The sequence below is a fragment of the Papio anubis genome, chromosome 13, assembly GCF_008728515.1.
Source record: "Papio anubis isolate 15944 chromosome 13, Panubis1.0, whole genome shotgun sequence".
Lineage (NCBI taxonomy): Eukaryota > Metazoa > Chordata > Mammalia > Primates > Cercopithecidae > Papio > Papio anubis.
In genome coordinates this window covers 99,880,245-99,896,752 of record NC_044988.1, presented here as the reverse complement: position 1 = coordinate 99,896,752, position 16,508 = coordinate 99,880,245, and the positions used below count along the sequence as shown (strand labels likewise).

At 50.5% G+C, this 16,508-nt stretch overlaps 1 protein-coding gene across 1 annotated transcript in view; it reads right to left on the bottom strand.

Moving 5' to 3' along the window:
* The window catches only part of HMCN2 (hemicentin 2), a 171,512-nt gene extending 155,427 nt beyond the window's left edge, over positions 1 to 16,085 (bottom strand). Inside the window, exon 1 of the mRNA XM_031654639.1 lies at positions 15,706 to 16,085. Coding sequence (XP_031510499.1) covers positions 15,706 to 15,958 — 253 coding nt within the window. The 5' untranslated portion in view covers positions 15,959 to 16,085. The remainder of the gene's footprint in view (positions 1 to 15,705) is intronic.
* Positions 16,086 to 16,508: the final 423 nt, after the last annotated feature.

Here is a 16,508-nt window from a genome sequence, read left to right as displayed (position 1 = left end):
CCTATTGCTTCTGTGACAGATTAGTGGAAACTTCATGCCTTAAAACAACACACAGTTATGGAAGCCAGCAGTCCTAAACCCAAGTGTCGGCAGGTCCGTGTTTCTCCTGGGGGTTCTAGGGGAGGATCAGTTTCCCTGCCTTTTCCAGCTGCTAAGAGGCCTTGGATCATGGCTCCTTCCTCCATCTTCAAAGCAGCAGCAGGGTGTCTGTCTCTCTCCTGTGCTGCTGTTGTCACAGCTCCCTGTCTGACTCCCAGCTTCCTGCCTCCCTCTTATGAGCACCCTTGTGATTATAAAGGGCTCACCCAGATAATCCAGGACAATCTCCCATCTCAAGAGCCATGACTTTGTCACACCTGCAAAGTCCCTTTCACCATGACAGGTCACACATTTGCAGGTTCTATGTATTAGGACAGGCACATCTTTGGGAAGATACCATTCTACCCTACCACGGCTTTCACCATTTTGTCTTCAGTAAGAATCAACTTCAGAAAAGCCAATTTGACCACAACCTATGTGCCAAACATAACAATGTTGACGGCCAGGCACGGTGGCTCACGCCTGTAATCTCAGCACTCTGGGAGGCCGAGGCAGGCGGATGACTCGAGGTCAGGAGTTCAAGACCAGCCTGGCCAACATGGTGAAACCTCATCTCTACTAAAAATACAAAAATTAGCTGGGCGTGGTGGCATATGCTTATAATCCCAGCTACTCAAAAGGCTGAGGCAGGAGAGTTGCTTGAACCTGGGAGGCAGTGATTGCAGGAAGCCGAGATTGTGACACCGCACTCCAGCCTGGGTGATAGAGCGAGACTCCATCTCAAAAAAACAAAACAACAATGTTGAGGACGGAGAGATCTGAAGACCCCCATCTTTTTAAAGATGTGGAAACTGAGGCCCCGAGAGAAGACAGCCCCTCCGTGTCAGGGGGAAGATCTGGGGCAAGAGTTGGCTGGACACATCACACAGGCAGTGACCCTATCTCTGTCATTCACCACGGCAGGCCTCATACCGAGCTCAGTGCCTGGCACACAGTAAGTGCTTAAATAAATATTGAATCAATACTGTCCAAAGGATGAATGAAAAACTTCTCAATGAATCCCATCCTGCTTGAGCAGCTCCAGGTTGGGACCCAAGGTCCACTTATCTTTACATTCCGTGCCCAACACAATGCCAGGCATTCAGTTAACACTCAACAAATACTGCTGAATGCCCGGCCCACCCGAGCCCCAGGCCCTCCCACCACAGGACGTTGCTGTCCTCGCCCAGAGAAACAGATCTGAAACAAGGCAGGAAACCAAACGCGGTTTCCTTGAACATGTGGAGAGATTGGCCACGCTCAGGGGGCACTGGCCAGATCAACAAAGGTGTCTGTGATTCCTCTGGACGTGGAGAGCAGGCCCCAGCAAAGACGGAAAGCAAGAGCTCTTTGATGTCTGCCCCAAGCTATGAACAAAGAATTTTCTCAGGAGAATGCACATGCACACACACACGACATGCACTGACACGTACACATACACGCACGCACACACACAATCCCCATGCAATCTCTGAACAGACAATCCCCAAACCTGCCCCGGGAGGTAGGTCCTGCCGACCATTCCCATCATTCCCAGGGCAGGGCCAGCTTCTGAGATAGTAAGAAAGGGAGGGGATGCGGAGGCTTACTCCCTATCTGTCCTCCTTGCTGCTCACCTACGGCCCTCCAACCTGCAGCTCCAGGCAACGAGACAGAGATGGATGCCTTCTTGTCATTAATGAAGGCTGGCTCATGGCTTCATTTGTCAGCCCTGGGACCTGCTGCACCATTATCGATCACCATCCCGAAGCTTCCCCGGGACAGGGAGCTATTGGCAAGGGCGGCATTTCAAGCCCCATCTTCCAGCAGGATGGAGAGTGAGGCACCGGGACAAACAGGGCAGGATGCTTGGCTTGTCTCCATGGGGGCTCATCCATGAGAGGAGTCAACTGAGTCCCTTTTTTTTTTTTTTTTTTTTGTGGAGGGGAATTGCTGTGAGAAACTCCCAGGCTGGAGTACAGTGGCCGGATCTCAGCTCACTGCAAGTTCCGCCTCCCGGGTTTACGCCATTCTCCTGCCTCAGCCTCCCGAGTAGCTGGGACTACAGGCGCCTACCACCTCACCCGGCTAGTTTTTAAATATTTTTTTAGTAGAGACGGGGTTTCACCGTGTCAGCCAGGATGGTCTCGATCTCCTGACCTCGTGATCCGCCCGTCTCGGCCTCCCAAAGTGCTGGGATTACAGGCGTGAGCCACCGTGCCCGGCCCTGAGTCCCCCTTTTTTTTTTTTTAATACTTTAAGTTCTAGGGTACATGTGCACAACGTGCAGGTTGGTTATCTCCCTCGTTCACCCTATCCAGTCAGGGCTGGCCCTGGACAAAAAGCCTTAGGTCTTAACACGCTGCCCTTCCTAGCACAAAGTTGATGCTGCTGCTACTGCTGATGATGATGTTGATGACAATGAAAATGACAATAATATTGACAGTGATGATGTTGATGACGCTACTGATGTTGATGATACCGATGATGGTGATGGTGGCGGTGGTAATGGTAACAACTGCTTCTATGCAGTGAGCACTTCTTATTTTACAAGCTTTAGCTCAGTCCTATTAATGTCTCCCTGTTACAACTGAAGATGTGAACATACAGAAGCAATGCCCTTGGTGACAGTCCAACCGCTAGTAATTGCTAGTTAATGTCTATACTAGTTTCCTGGAGCTGCTGTAACAAAGTACCACAAACTGGGCGGGTGGCTTAACAACAGAAATTTCTTCTCTCGCCGTTCTAGAGGCTGGAAGTCCAAAATCCAGGGGTCAGCATTGCCGTGCTTGCTCTGAAAGCTGGGAGGAAGAATGTGCCCTGTGTGTTTCTCTTGGCTTCTGGTAATGCCAGCAGCTCTTGCTGCTCCTTGGCTTGCAGACACTTCAGTCTGATCTCTGCCTCCATCATCGCATGGCCTTCTTCCTGGGTGTCTGTCTCTTCTCTTCTTCTTATAAGGACATCATTCATATTGGATTAAGGGCCCACCCTAAGGCAGTATGACCTCATCTTAGCTAATTACATCTGAGATGACCCTATTTGAAAATAGGGTCACTGGGTGTGGTGGCTCATGCCTATAATCCCAGCACTTTGGGAGGCCGAGGTGGGTGGATCACGAGGTCAGGAGTTCAAGACCATCAACCTGACCAACATGGTGAAACCCCGTCTCTACTAAAAATACAAAAATTAGCTGGGCCTGTTGGCGTGCGCCTGTAATCCCAGCTACTCGGGAGGCTGAGACAGGAGAATCACTTGAACCCAGAAGGCGGAGGTTGCAGGAGCCGAGATCACGCCATTGCACTCCAGCCTGGGCAATAGAGTGAGACTCTGTCTCAAAAAAAAAAGAAAAAGAAAATAGGGTGTCAGGCCGGGTGAGGTGGCTCACGTCTGTAATCCCAGCACTTTGGGAGGCTGAGGCAGGTGGATCACCTGAGGTTGGGAGTTTGAGACCAGCCTGACCAACATGGAGAAACCCTGTCTCTACTAAAATACAAAATTCGCCAGGGATGGTGGTGCATGCCTGTAATCCCAGCTACTCGGGAGGCTGAGTCAGGAGAATCGCTTGAACCCGGGAGGTAGAGGTTGAGGTGAGCTGAGATCACGCCATTGCACTCCAGCCTGGGCAACAAGAGTAAAACTCCATCTCAAAAAAGAAAAAAGAAAAAGAAAAGAAAAGAAAGGAAAATAGGGTCTCATTCTGCAGTCCCAGGAAGGACATGAATTTTGGAAGAACGCTTTTCAACGTTGCACAATGTCCAGATCCACAAATGTTTCATTCTAATGCCTGTTCCCTTTGCCACTGACGATACTGCCACCAAAAACAGTGATGATGGTGGCGGTGGTGATGACGACGATGGTGATGATGATGATGGTGGTGATGGTGATGTTACCATTGTTTTGATGTTTACTAAGCACCAAGTTTTGTTCTAAGCATTTGACATGCATTTGCTCATAAAAGTCTTACAACACCTATGAGGTCTACTGTTTATTATCCCCATTTTGTAGATGAGAAAATGGAGGCTCAGGGAGGTAAAGTGAGCTGCCCAAGGAATTACAACTAGGAAGCAGTAGAAATGAGAGTCCATCTAGGTCAGTCTGATCCCAGTGCAAGCTGTCAACCACCCATGAGGCTGTAGACACTCAGAACTCATTCCCCAGACCCTTGTCCTGCGCCTGCAGAGGGAGGGAGGTTCATGACTGAGGGTGGGCACTTGCCAAACAGCTGGGCAGATGTGGCGTGCAGTCCCTCCAAGCAGGCCTGCCAGCTGCAGGGATGATTAAACCCGTGACCTTGGCTCCACTCACGCCGCCTTCCAGCATATGAGCCCCAGAAGCCTGGCCTGGAACCACCACTCCACAGGCCGGGTTTTTCCACTGGGCAAGGGGAGGGTGTGGGGCCAGCCCCATGAACTGTCTCAGACATGTGAGGAGCACGCATGGGTGGAACAGCCCAACCCCTCACCCACGGGGTGCCCCACCCCCTCGCCCAGCTTCACGTGTCCCAGTGGACACGGTCAAGGCTGCAGTCAGGCACTCAGAACCCAGTCTCAGAAATGTCTCAGGCCAAGGCCTCTTCCTGGGGCCTGCCTTGCCCTTGCTTCTCTCTCCAAGTGGGGCTGGAATTTTGGAGCCAGCCCTGGATCCACATATCCCCGTCCTCCAGCTGCAGTGACCGCAGGCAGGTCCCGCACTCAGCCACCACCATCGTCAAACCGCCTCCCCTCCCCAGGGCTCAGCTATCCCATCTCTAAAGGGCAGGGGTTGGAGAAAGTGATGTCAAGCCTGCTAGAATTCTGATAGCCCCTGAGCCAGTCTGGGCAAAGGTGATTCCCTTGAAGACACCTTTAAGGGACAGACACAATGGCAGAGCCAACTGGGTGGGTGGTTCTGTTCAAAGGGCCAAAATGGCTCCAGAATCTTTATCTGCCTCCTCTTCAGTGTCCAGGAGACCAGAAAGCAACTCTCCTCGGGACCTCCACCCCAGGGCCTCTCCCTGAACACCCGGAGATGGAGCCCAGCTCCGCCCTGAGAGTCCCTGTCAGCTCCACCTGCTAACATTCAATCAAGGAGATATTCCTGCCAACCTCACAGCCATTGTTCCTGTTGTCCCCTCTGCCTGGAGTGCTGTTCTCAGTCCTGCTCTGACCCTCCCCTACCTACCCAGCTCCACCTCAGCTCAATGTCACTCCCTCAGGAATGTCATTGCGGGCAGCCACAGCTGTGATGAGATGCCTAGGGACTTGGCTATGCACCATGGGCCTTTCTGGCTGGACTGCAGGTACCAAGGCAAAGCAGCACCGTGCCTAGCCCCCAGGGACCCCTTGAGAATTGAAGATGGAGTAAGTGATTAATGGGTGCATGGGGGAATCCCCGGGAACCAGACCAGCTCAGGCTGTACAGGCTGACCTGACACACCCACTCACCCACCCCTGCCCCTCCAGGGACCTCCTGCCCTCAGACCTGTGGCTTCCTCACCCTTCTTGTACTCCTCCTGCAGGCACCCTGGGCCATCTCTCTCTAGCACCCCTCCCCTGCACAGATCCTTGCCTGGAAAGCCCTTTGATGAGGTGTTATCTATCCCAGCCAGGCCACTCCTGGCTGACTGTCAGGCACCCTCGGAATGACAGGGACATGCCTAGTCCAGCTCACAGCTCACAGGCCGCTCAGACCTCCAGGCCTCCAAGGAGGGACGTGTCCAGGGCCAGGTTAAGAGAGTGAATTTTCCCCTCAGAAGAAGGACTGATTGTTTCTATTTCATGAGGCGAGGCTGGTTAATAGCAACGTTACGGCTGGGCGTGGTGGCTCACGCCTGTAATCCCAGCACTTTGGGAGGGTGAGGCAGGGGGATCACTTGAGGTCAGGAGTTCGTGACCAGCCTGTCCAACATGGTGAAACCCCACCTCTACTAAAAATACAAAAATTAGCCAGGCATGGTGGCAGGCATCTGTAATCCCAGCTACTCAGGAGGCTGAGGCAGGAGAATCACTTGAACCCAGGAAGTGGAGGTTGCACTGAGACAAGATGTTGCCACTGCCCTCCAGCCTAGGTGACAGAGCAAGACTCCATCTCAAAAATAAATTCAAAAAATAAAAATAGCAATGTCATTCAGGGTGACAGTAAAAATCACATGTACACACACACAACCCAGAACATGCAGCCAGAGTCCCAGCCATTCCAGCTCCCAGGCAAGTGTGTGGCCCAAATACATCTACATCCTCACCTCACCCGCCTGCATCCTCACCACTGACCGGCGAAAACCACCTCTTCCCTTGGGAAGGATGATGGAGCCCCAGGAGCCGCAGACACACCCACGGAGAAACTCCAGAAGATTGGAAGGTCACCAACAATCGACAAATTCAGATGAAGACAGGACACCATCTCCCACCTAGCAAACTAACGAAAACAATGACGGCCGGGCGCGGCGGCTCACGATGGAATCCCAGCACTTTGGGAGGCCGAGGCGGGCGGATCATGAGGTCAGGAGATCGAGACCATCCTGGCTAACACGGTGAAATCCTGTGTCTACTAAAAATACAAAAAAACTGGCCAGGCGAGCTGGCGGGCGCCTGTAGTCCCAGCTACTCAGGAGGCTGAGGCAGGAGAATGGCATGAACCTGGGAGGCGGAGCTTGTAGTAAGCTGAGATCGCACCACTGCACTCCAGCCTGGGAGACTGAGCGAGACTCCGTCTCAAAAAAAAAATTAGCTGGGCGTGGTAATGTACATCTGTAGTCCCAGCTTTGGGAAGCTGAGACAGGAGAATCGCTTGAACCCAGGAGATGGAAGCTGCAGTGAGTCAAGATCACACCATTGCACTCCAACCTGGGTGACAGAGTGAGACTCCATCTCTCAAAAAAAAAAAAAAAATTAATACATCACATTAATACATCAACAGGAGAAGGTTCTTATAAACATTGCAACAAAGCAGAAAATCACTTGCTAAAATTCAACACCCATCCTTGTTTGGATTTTTTGTTTTGTTTTTGCTTTTTCTTGTTTTTTGAGTTTATTTTCTTTTAGTAAAATTAGGAATGAAAGCATCTTCGTTCACGTAACAACAAAAACTCAAACTGAGAATCAACATCATATGATGAGTGGTGCACAATCAAAAGCAAGACAAGATGGCCGGGGCGGTGGCGCACACCTGTAATCCCAGCACTTTGGGAGGCCGAGGCAGGCAAATCACCTGAGGTCAGGAGTTTGGGACCAGCCTGGCCAACATGGTGAAACCCTGTCTCTACCAAAAGTATGCAAATTAGCTGGGCATGGTGGCGCATGCCTGTAATCCCAGCTACTCGGGAGGCTGAGGCGAGAGAATTGCTTGAGCCTGGGGGACGCAGGTTACAGTGGGCTGAGATTGCACCACTGCACTCCAGCCTGGGCGAGAGAGCGAGACTCAGTCTAAAAAACAAAAAAAAAAAGTAAAGAAAGACAAGATAACTGCAGCCATCACCATTATTTGGTATTGTTCTGACAATTTTCGCTGATAAATAATACAAAACACTTAAAGTATGTGAAACATTTGATTGGAAAAGAAGTGACATTATTATAATTTGGACAAGCTGTGACTCTCAACCTAGAAAACTGAAGACATTAACAAAAAATTAGAACAAGTTAAAAAAAACTTTAGTAAAAGAAGCTGGAAAGAAAATTAATATATGAAATGAATTCCTTTCCAACATACTAGCAATAAGCAATACTCATTTGTAAAAAATGTAATGGAAAAAAAATCCTGGGCAAAATAGTGACAAAACCCAAACTATCTTAAAATAATCTTAAAAAAAATGGGTGGAACCTTTGAGAAAAAAAAAAACCTGAATCTTTATGAAAAAAAAACAAAACTACGAATCTTTACTAAAAGAAATAAATATGAACAGAATAAGAGGCACATCTGACGGATGAGAACGATGGAGTTTTTTGAAAATGATAACTCTTCCCCAAAATCAAGACTTAACACAATTCCAAGAAAAATCAGAGTAGAAAAAATTTTTGGAAGTGACAAGTTTTTCTATATGTCATCTAAAAGATAAAATTCTTGGCCGGGCGCGGTGGCTCAAGCCTGTAATCCCAGCACTTTGGGAGGCCGAGACGGGCGGATCACGAGGTCAGGAGATGGAGACCATCCTGGCTAACACGGTGAAACCCCGTCTCTACTAAAAATACAAAAAACTAGCCAGGCGAGGTGGCGGGCGCCTGTAGTCCCAGCTACTTGGGAGGCTGAGGCAGGAGAATGGCATAAACCTGGGAGGTGGAGCTTGCAGTGAGCTGAGATCCAGCCACTGCACTCCAGCCTGGGCAACAGAGAGAGACTCCATCTCAAAAAAAAAAAAAAAAAAAATTCTCAAGAAGGTTTTGCAAATGAAGAATATGAATAAAAAGAAGATGCTTGGCCGGGCACAGTGGTTCAGGCCTGTAATCCCAGCACTTTGGGAGGCCAAGATGGGTGGACCGCTGGAGCCCAGGAGTTCAAGACTAACCTGGGCAACATGGCAAGACCCTCTACCAAATCTATGTACACACACAGAAATTAGCCAGGCGTGGTGGTATGTGCCTGCGGTCCCAGCTACTCTGGGGGTGAAATGGGAGGATCCCCTGAGCTTGGGGATGTTGAGGCTGCAGTGAGCCATCCAGCCTGGGCAACAGAATGAGATCCTGTCTCAAAGTTGGAGGAGAAGGAGAAGGAGAAGGAGAAGCGGCCAGGCATGGTGACTCACACCTGTAATCCCAAGACTTTGGGAGGCCGAGGCAGGAGGATCATTTGAGGTCAGGAGTTCAAGACCAGCCTGGCCAACATGGTGAAACCCCGTCTCTACTAAAAATACAACAATTAGCTAGGCGTGGTGGTGCATGCCTGTAATCCCAGCTACTCAGGAGGCTGAGGCAGGAGAATTCCTTAAACCCAGGAGGTGGAATTTGCAGTGAGCCAAGATTGAGCCACTGTCCTCCAGCCTGGGAGACAGGGTGAGACTCTATCTCAAAAAATAAAAAAATAAAAATAAAAATGTATTTTTTTAAAAAAAGAAGAAGCTGAAGAAGGTGTTGGCCTAAGTAATTTTGGAAATGAATGGAGTCTGTAAGACTAAAGGCAAAAGAACTGTATTCTAGTTAATAAAGCTGTTTCCCATGGGGGTCCTCCTCAACAATTCTGAAACCACTATAAAAGTATACTGGAACTAAACAGTAAAGTAAAGGGACGGTGGACGGCAGGAGGCAGGTTTGTCACTGTTAGATGTGGAGGTTACAGATAAGGCACGGGAAGAAGTTTGACTATCCATATACCTAATACATCCAATCCAATAACAAATACAAATTAGAGTGGAAGCTTTCAGCATGAACTCATGTTTAGCTTAATATAGACACAGATGATTACATAGAAAACTATTTATAGATACGAGTACATAGACAGGTTATGTATACAACATACATCTCCTTACCCTGTCAGCTAAGGGAGGTTTTAGAAGTAATGGTACCTCAGCACCAACAAACACACTTAGCACAGATATCCTGGTTTCCAACCACAGGAACCAGGGCTCCCTGGACAAACAGTGAATTCAAGGACTGAGGCAGGAAATACATAAGATGAGCCTGGAGCCTCTACCAGTGCCAGAAAGTAGGAATGTGAAAAAAAAAAAAAAAGAAAAGAAACATGTACACAACATGAGGGGTGTCCAAGGGACACAGAAACCAACTGAACGAGCTCCCGACGACCACAGCCAGAAACATTTGAAGAGCAACATAAAGTGGTTTAGGATCATAACACAAAGTATAAAATAGCTAGCCATGATTCTATGCTGATGTAGATAAGTGATTGAATTAATTAATAAATGGAGCAGAAGAGACAATTCTCATGCAGAATAATTCCAAATAATCCATGTAGATAGATACTCCCCCGCCAAGGACGTGGATCGTAGTTCCCCCCTTTTTAAATGTGGGCTGCACACAGTGACTGACTCTCTTCCAGAGAGCACAGTATGGAAAGAGAGAGGGGAAAATAGTAACTCCATTGCGGAGAAAGCTGCAGACGACTACCCGAGTCAGGCAATCAAGCTTAAAATCAACAGCGTCCCATCACCGTGATAACGTGTGCTCTTGATATGAGATGATGACAATGGTATTTTCACGCTGGGTCTTCCTCCCGAAACATGACCCAGTCTAGCTTGAGAAAAACATCAGACAAATAATGATTGAGGGAAAATAGCTGATCAGTATTGCTCAAAACTGTCAGTTTCACCAAAACGAAAGTAAGCCTGAGAAACTCACAACCTGAGGAGCCGAAGAAGACACGACAATTAGTGTATCTTGGATGGGATCTTGGAGCAGAAAAAGGGCATTAAAGAAAAACTGAGGGGCCGGGCGCGGTGGCTCAAGCCTGTAATCCCAGCACTTTGGGAGGCCGAGACGGGCGGATCACGAGGTCAGGAGATCGAGACCATCCTGGCTAACACGGTGAAACCCCATCTCTACTGAAAAACACAAAAAACCAGCCGGGCGAGGTGGTGGGTGCCTGTAGTCCCAGCTACTCGGGAGGCTGAGGCAGGAGAATGGCATGAACCCGGGAGCCAGAGCTTGCAGTGAGCTGAGATCCGGCCACTGCACTCCAGCCTGGGCGACAGAGCGAGACTCTGTCTCAAAAAAAAAAAGAAAAAGAAAAACTGAGGAAGGCCGGGGGCCGTGGTTCATGTATGTAATTTCCCTGCTTTGGGAGGCAGAGGCAGGAAGACCACTTGAAGCCGGGAGTTTGACACCGGCCTAGGCAACACAGCAAGATCCCATCTCTACAAAAAATTAGCCAGGTGTGGTGGTGTGCACCTGTAGTCCCAGCTACCTGGGAGGCTGATGTTATTAACACCTTACATTACTATGCTACATTTATCACAACTAATAAATAAATATTGATACATAATTATTAACCCAAGTCCACACTTTATTGAGATTTTCTGTTTTTCTTTTTGTTGTTGTTGTTTTCTTTTTGAGACAGGGTCTTGCTCTATCACCCAGGCTGGAGGGCAGTGGCACAGTCATAGCTCCCTGCAACCTTGAACTCCTGGGCTCAAGCAATCCTCACACCTCAGCCTCCCAAAGTACTGGAATTACAAGTGTGAGCCACTGAGCTCAGCCTACCAATTTTTAAAATTTCAAGTTAAAGAATCAAATGCGAAGAGAGGAAAAGAAGGCAAAACACACACATGCACAAACCCTAGAAAATCTACCTAATTGGTTGTGTGATAGGAAAAAACAAAACAAAACAAAACAAAAAAACCTTTATAAGCACCTAAGTGAAGAAATCACAAAGAAAAAAAAGAAAAACAATAAGATTTCTCTATATAAACATGTAAAACTTTAAAACATCAAGAATTACAAATATTAAAAGACAAGCAACCAGGAAAAATACTAAGCACACTTAAAAAACAAAACAAAACAAAACAAAAAAGTTAAGGCCAGGCATGGTAGCTCATGCCTGTAATCCCAGCACTTTGGGAGGCCGAGATGGGTGGATCACTTGAAGTCAGGAGTTTAAGACCAGCCTGGCCAACATGGTGAAACCCCGTCTCTACTAAAACTACAAAAATTAGCCGGACGTGGTGGAGTGCATCTGTAGTCCCAGCTACTCAGGAGGCTGAGGCAGGAGAATCGCTTGAACCTGGGAGGTGGAGGTTGCAGTGAGTGGAGATCACACCACTGCACTCCAGCCTGGGCAACAGAGTGAGACTCCATCTCAAAAAACAAAACAAAACAAAGTAACATCATCAACATAAAGTCCTCATCCCAACTAAAACTAAAACCACTAAAACTCCCAGTGAAAAACTTTGCAAAGAAACTGACAGTTTACAAAACAAGAAATTCACACCAAAATTATCTAGTGAATGCTTGAAAGACATTGAACCTCACTAGCAATTGAAACAAGAAGGTATCATTTTCCATTTTTTAATTAGAAAAGAATTATTTTTATGTTAATTTCCAGTGTTGGGGGTGACTGCGCTGAAACAGCCCCCTGAAACGGTTCTGGTGGAAGTTCAATCTCCTGAAACATTCTGGAAAACCATTTGACGAGTCGTCCCCCGACTCACTGTGTTAAAAATGGCTAGGAATTCCACTTCGAGGAACTGAAGCCTACATAAAAACCAATCAAAGATGCAGACAAAGATTTTAACAAGAGAGTTTTTTAGTAACATTTTAATACAGAAAAACTGAAAACAATCTAAATTTTAGCACCAGATCTTGGTTTCTACTACTATTTTCCAAAAACAAAAAAAAGGAACCAGGGTTCTTTTGAAACGATTAGCAAACTTCTAACTTTCCTACTCTGGGAACATACAACTTTTTAATTTAGAAACTGTAAAATTTCTGAAGCACGGATCTTAGTTTGTCTCCAAGCACGAACAGTCCAGAACTACCGCTCTTTGCCCTGCACCTGCCTCTTGGGGTTTAGGAGAGGGGTTTCCTTTAAGAAAACCCTCCCAGGGCCGGGCGCGGTGGCTCAAGCCTATAATCCCAGCACTTTGGGAGGCCGAGATGGGCGGATCACAAGGTCAGGAGATCGAGACCATCCTGATTAACATGGTGAAACCCCGTCTCTACTAAAAATACAAAACTTAGCCGGGCGCGGTGGCGGGCGCCTGTAGTCCCAGCTACACGGGAGGCTGAGGCAGGAGAATGGCGTGAACCCGGGAGGTGGAGCTTGCAGTGAGCTGAGATCTGGCCACTGCACCCCAGCCTGGGCGGCACAGTGAGACTCCGTCTCAAAAAAAAAAAAAAAAAGAAAAGAAAAGAAAACCCTCCCAGTGTGCAGCTCTGGGAGCTGGAACAAACAGCTACAACCCCTATTTCTCAAGCTCCTCTTCCACCAAAGGGGATTCTATTTGCTGATTCAAAAGGCACAGCCAGGCCTAAATCACAGCTCCAAACGCTGCTCAGAAGCCCTCGGTGGCTGTTCACAGCCCATTGAAAGAAAAGGAAATCCAAGTCCGCCAAGGCATCAATCAGCCCTGCAGTCATGGCTGCGTCCAATCTTGCCCCTCCTCACTTTCCCACTCCACTCCTCCCATGCACACCCAGCTCCCACACACACCTGTCCCTCCACATCAGCCCTCCTGTCCATCCCCCAGTCCTTACCCAGCCAGTTCCTGCTGTGTCCCCAGCACCTGGCATCTGCCAGGCAAACAGCCAAAACCCAGTAAACATTCATCAATGCTCTTCAAGCCCTGCTCACAGGCTGCCTCCTCAGGGGGGGTCTTTCCTTAGTCCCCTTCCTTGCTTACCGGCCCATGGCCAGGAGTTGGCACCTGAGCCACCACGTGTCACTTTCTATTCCCCACCTGGCCTGTCCCAGAGGACCACCAGCCCGAGGAATGGACCCTGCCCCCTTCACACTGTGGGCCTCCCTGGGCTCTACACAGGTCAAGGGCTTCCATGATGTTGAAGTCTCCCTGATGTCTGAACCTGGGGGTATCACTCAGAAGCTAATTTGGGGAACCAGGATAGAGTACTGGTTTTTCATTTCATAGAGGATGGAGTGAGGGGGCTGAGCCTGGTGAAGGCTGGAGAACTGCATGCCAGCTCAGTGCCCAGAGAGGAGAGGGAAGGGCAGGGGTGGGAGGGGGGCTTCCTGAGGCTGGTGGCCACAGATGGGGCGGTGAGGACAGCCTCAGGAACCCTGGTCTGGGCTTCAGGACATGACATGTGGCTCCGAAAGGCTGCTATCCTGCCGGGCCACTGGAGCCACATATTTCAGAGACAAATGTGGGTTATGATTCAGGAATGATGCCACCCTGGCAGGTGGGCCTTGGGGAAGTCTCATCCGTGTCCTGAGCCTCAGTGTCTCCAACTGTAAGATAAAGGGGTAGATTCGACGATCTCTAAGCTCCTTCAGTGTGATGTCTTCGGAAGCCCCAGAACAATTCAGAAAGTGGGTGAGAGAGTGGGGGAGACGGATGGTGACCTGTGTTCCAGTTCAAGTGCCGGAACAATTCACAGCCCACTTCCTCACAGCCCCCCAGCTTGGTTGCCCCCTGACTCCGAGGTGGAAGCTGTCCATCTGATGTTCCTAGAAATCTTTGTTTAGAGTCCTGGCTTCCGAGCTTTGAGTTGCAGAACCCTGTGGTGCCCGGAACTCCTGAAAGCAGAGGGGCCTCCAAGCCCCCAGACCACAAACTCAGCCTGAAGCCTACATAGAGAACTATGTCTTCTCACCGTTTTGTCCATTTTTTAAGAACCTGTGATGGCACTGTGATTCATAAATGCAAATCCTTCTGAAAGGACTTGCTAGCTCATGCAGCCAATGGCCACTGTCTATTTCCTCAGTACGAGAACACTGTGCCGTACAATTTTGCAAGGAATCTCTGTGTGTGTGTGTGTGTGTGTGTGTGTGTGTGTGTGTTTGCTTTATAAAGTTATCCTTGACAGAGGGGTGAATGATAGATATGATAAAGCAAAATATGACTCAGAGGCTCTCAGTGGTGGGTGTAGACAGTTCCATGTACGTTTCTCCCCATGTTACTGTAAGTTTCAAATTTCCCATTAAAAAACACTGGGGAGGCTGGGTGCAGTGGCTCATACCTGTCATCCCAACACTTTGGGAGGCCTAAGTGGGAGGATCACTGAGGCCTGGAGTTTGAGACCAGCCTGGGCAATACAGAGAGACTCCATGTCTACAAAACATTTTAAAAATCAGCCAGGCATGGTGGTGTATGCTTGTAGTCCCAGCTACTTGGGAGGCTGAGGTGGGAGGATCGCCTGAGCCCAGGAGTTTGAGGCTGCAGGGAGCCGTGATTACGGCACTGCACTCCAGCCTGGTGACAGAGCCAGACCTTGTCGCAAAAAAAAGAAAAAAAAAAAAAGGAGTGTGGAAAGCAGTCCTGCTCCTCGAATGGGAACCTGCAGCTCGCTCAGCAACCGCTCTCCCTGGGACTCTCTACAGTGGGGCGCCCAGGGACCCTGTAAAGGGCGCCCCTAACACTGAGCTGCAAGGAAGGGTTTGGTTAAAGGGGAAGCAGAGGTGCAGCATGCAGGGAAGAAGGAGTTAGGGCGGGACTCAGCTGTGAGAATACAGCAGGTGGAGGCCACGGCCAGCACACGAGAGGCGCTGCTCTTTCCCTAGGGAAGACAGGCGAGGGGGCAAGACCGGCAAGGGTGAGTCCGCTCCCCACTGCAGGGTCCGTGGTGGACCCCATTTCGTCCCAAGGCCTGCCTCTGGGAGCTGTTCCGGTCTCCAAACCTATGCTGGGAGCGAATTCTAAGAACTGGCCAAAGGAAAAACCCTGCAAAGGCTCGTGGAGTCCCAAGTCCTCGAGAGGACTGCCTCATTTCAACATCTCAGCAAGCCTGGGAGGCCGTCCTCACCATTTCATAGGTGGGGCCGGTAAGGCGCGGGAAGGTGAGGTCACTTGCTGAAGTCTCACAACGGCGCAGGAGAGCAGGGAGAGCAGGTTCCTCGAGCGAGGGAATGCTCCAGGGGTTGGGAGGGAAGGGACAGCAGCAAGGACTGCCCAGGTGCCCGGGGTCCCCGCAGCGCGGATATGCCGAGAAGGCGCACCCGCCAAGCTGCGGCGCAGCCCACGACGTCCAGGTGCGTTCGGGGCCAACTGAGGGGGTCGGGCAGGTGAGCGCACCGCAAAGGGGCGCCCGGCAGGCGGGGGCGCGGGGGCGCTACCTGGGTCGTGGAAGGGCACCAGTGCGTAGTTGGCAATGGCCTGGCTGCGGCGGCTCAGACTGCGTTCCAGAATGCGCGAGGCGCCGTCTATCACCTGCATCAGGTCGTCCCACATGGAGCCAGTGACGTCGAAAACGAAGGCCAGGGTGGCGTCCCCCGTGGTGGGGGGCATTACCGTCCCGGGAACGCCGGCCACCGCCGCTGCCACAGAGACCACGGTCAGCAGCCGCAGGAGGGGCGCCCCGGGCATCATGCTGAGCGCAGCTCTGGCTGCGGGTGCTGCGGTGGAGGCGCAGGTTGGAGCGAGACGGCCGACCCGGTGCACACAGCGGCTGCAGGCAGTGCCTTGCTCCGTCGGGCCGCGGCCAGTGCGCGAGGGATAGGGGTGCGCGGCGGGTCCCCCTGCTGGGCGCCAGAAGCGGGTCCTAGAGCCCACCCCGTTCAGGGTCACAGGCCCGCCTCCTCCGCTCCCCCCACCGTGACTCAAACTTTCCCAGCCCCACTGTTCGCCTGTCCAGATCCGAGGTTAGGGGAGGACGCGGGGCGGAAGGCAGAAGGGAGCTGGGGCCCCGGCCAGGGCAGCGAGGGATGGGGACGCGCAGGACGCAGTGGACACCTGCGCCTCCAGCCGATGGTGCGCCACGCTGCGGGGGCGGGAGACAGGGAGGGGGAGGGGCAACGGCCCCAATCTGCCTCCAACCCCAACTCCCCGCACCTCTGCCTGGCCAAAGCGGACCCTGGCTTCTGCAGCTCCCTCCACCCAGTGCTGCGACCACTCCCCTACACCCCCACCCACCAACGCA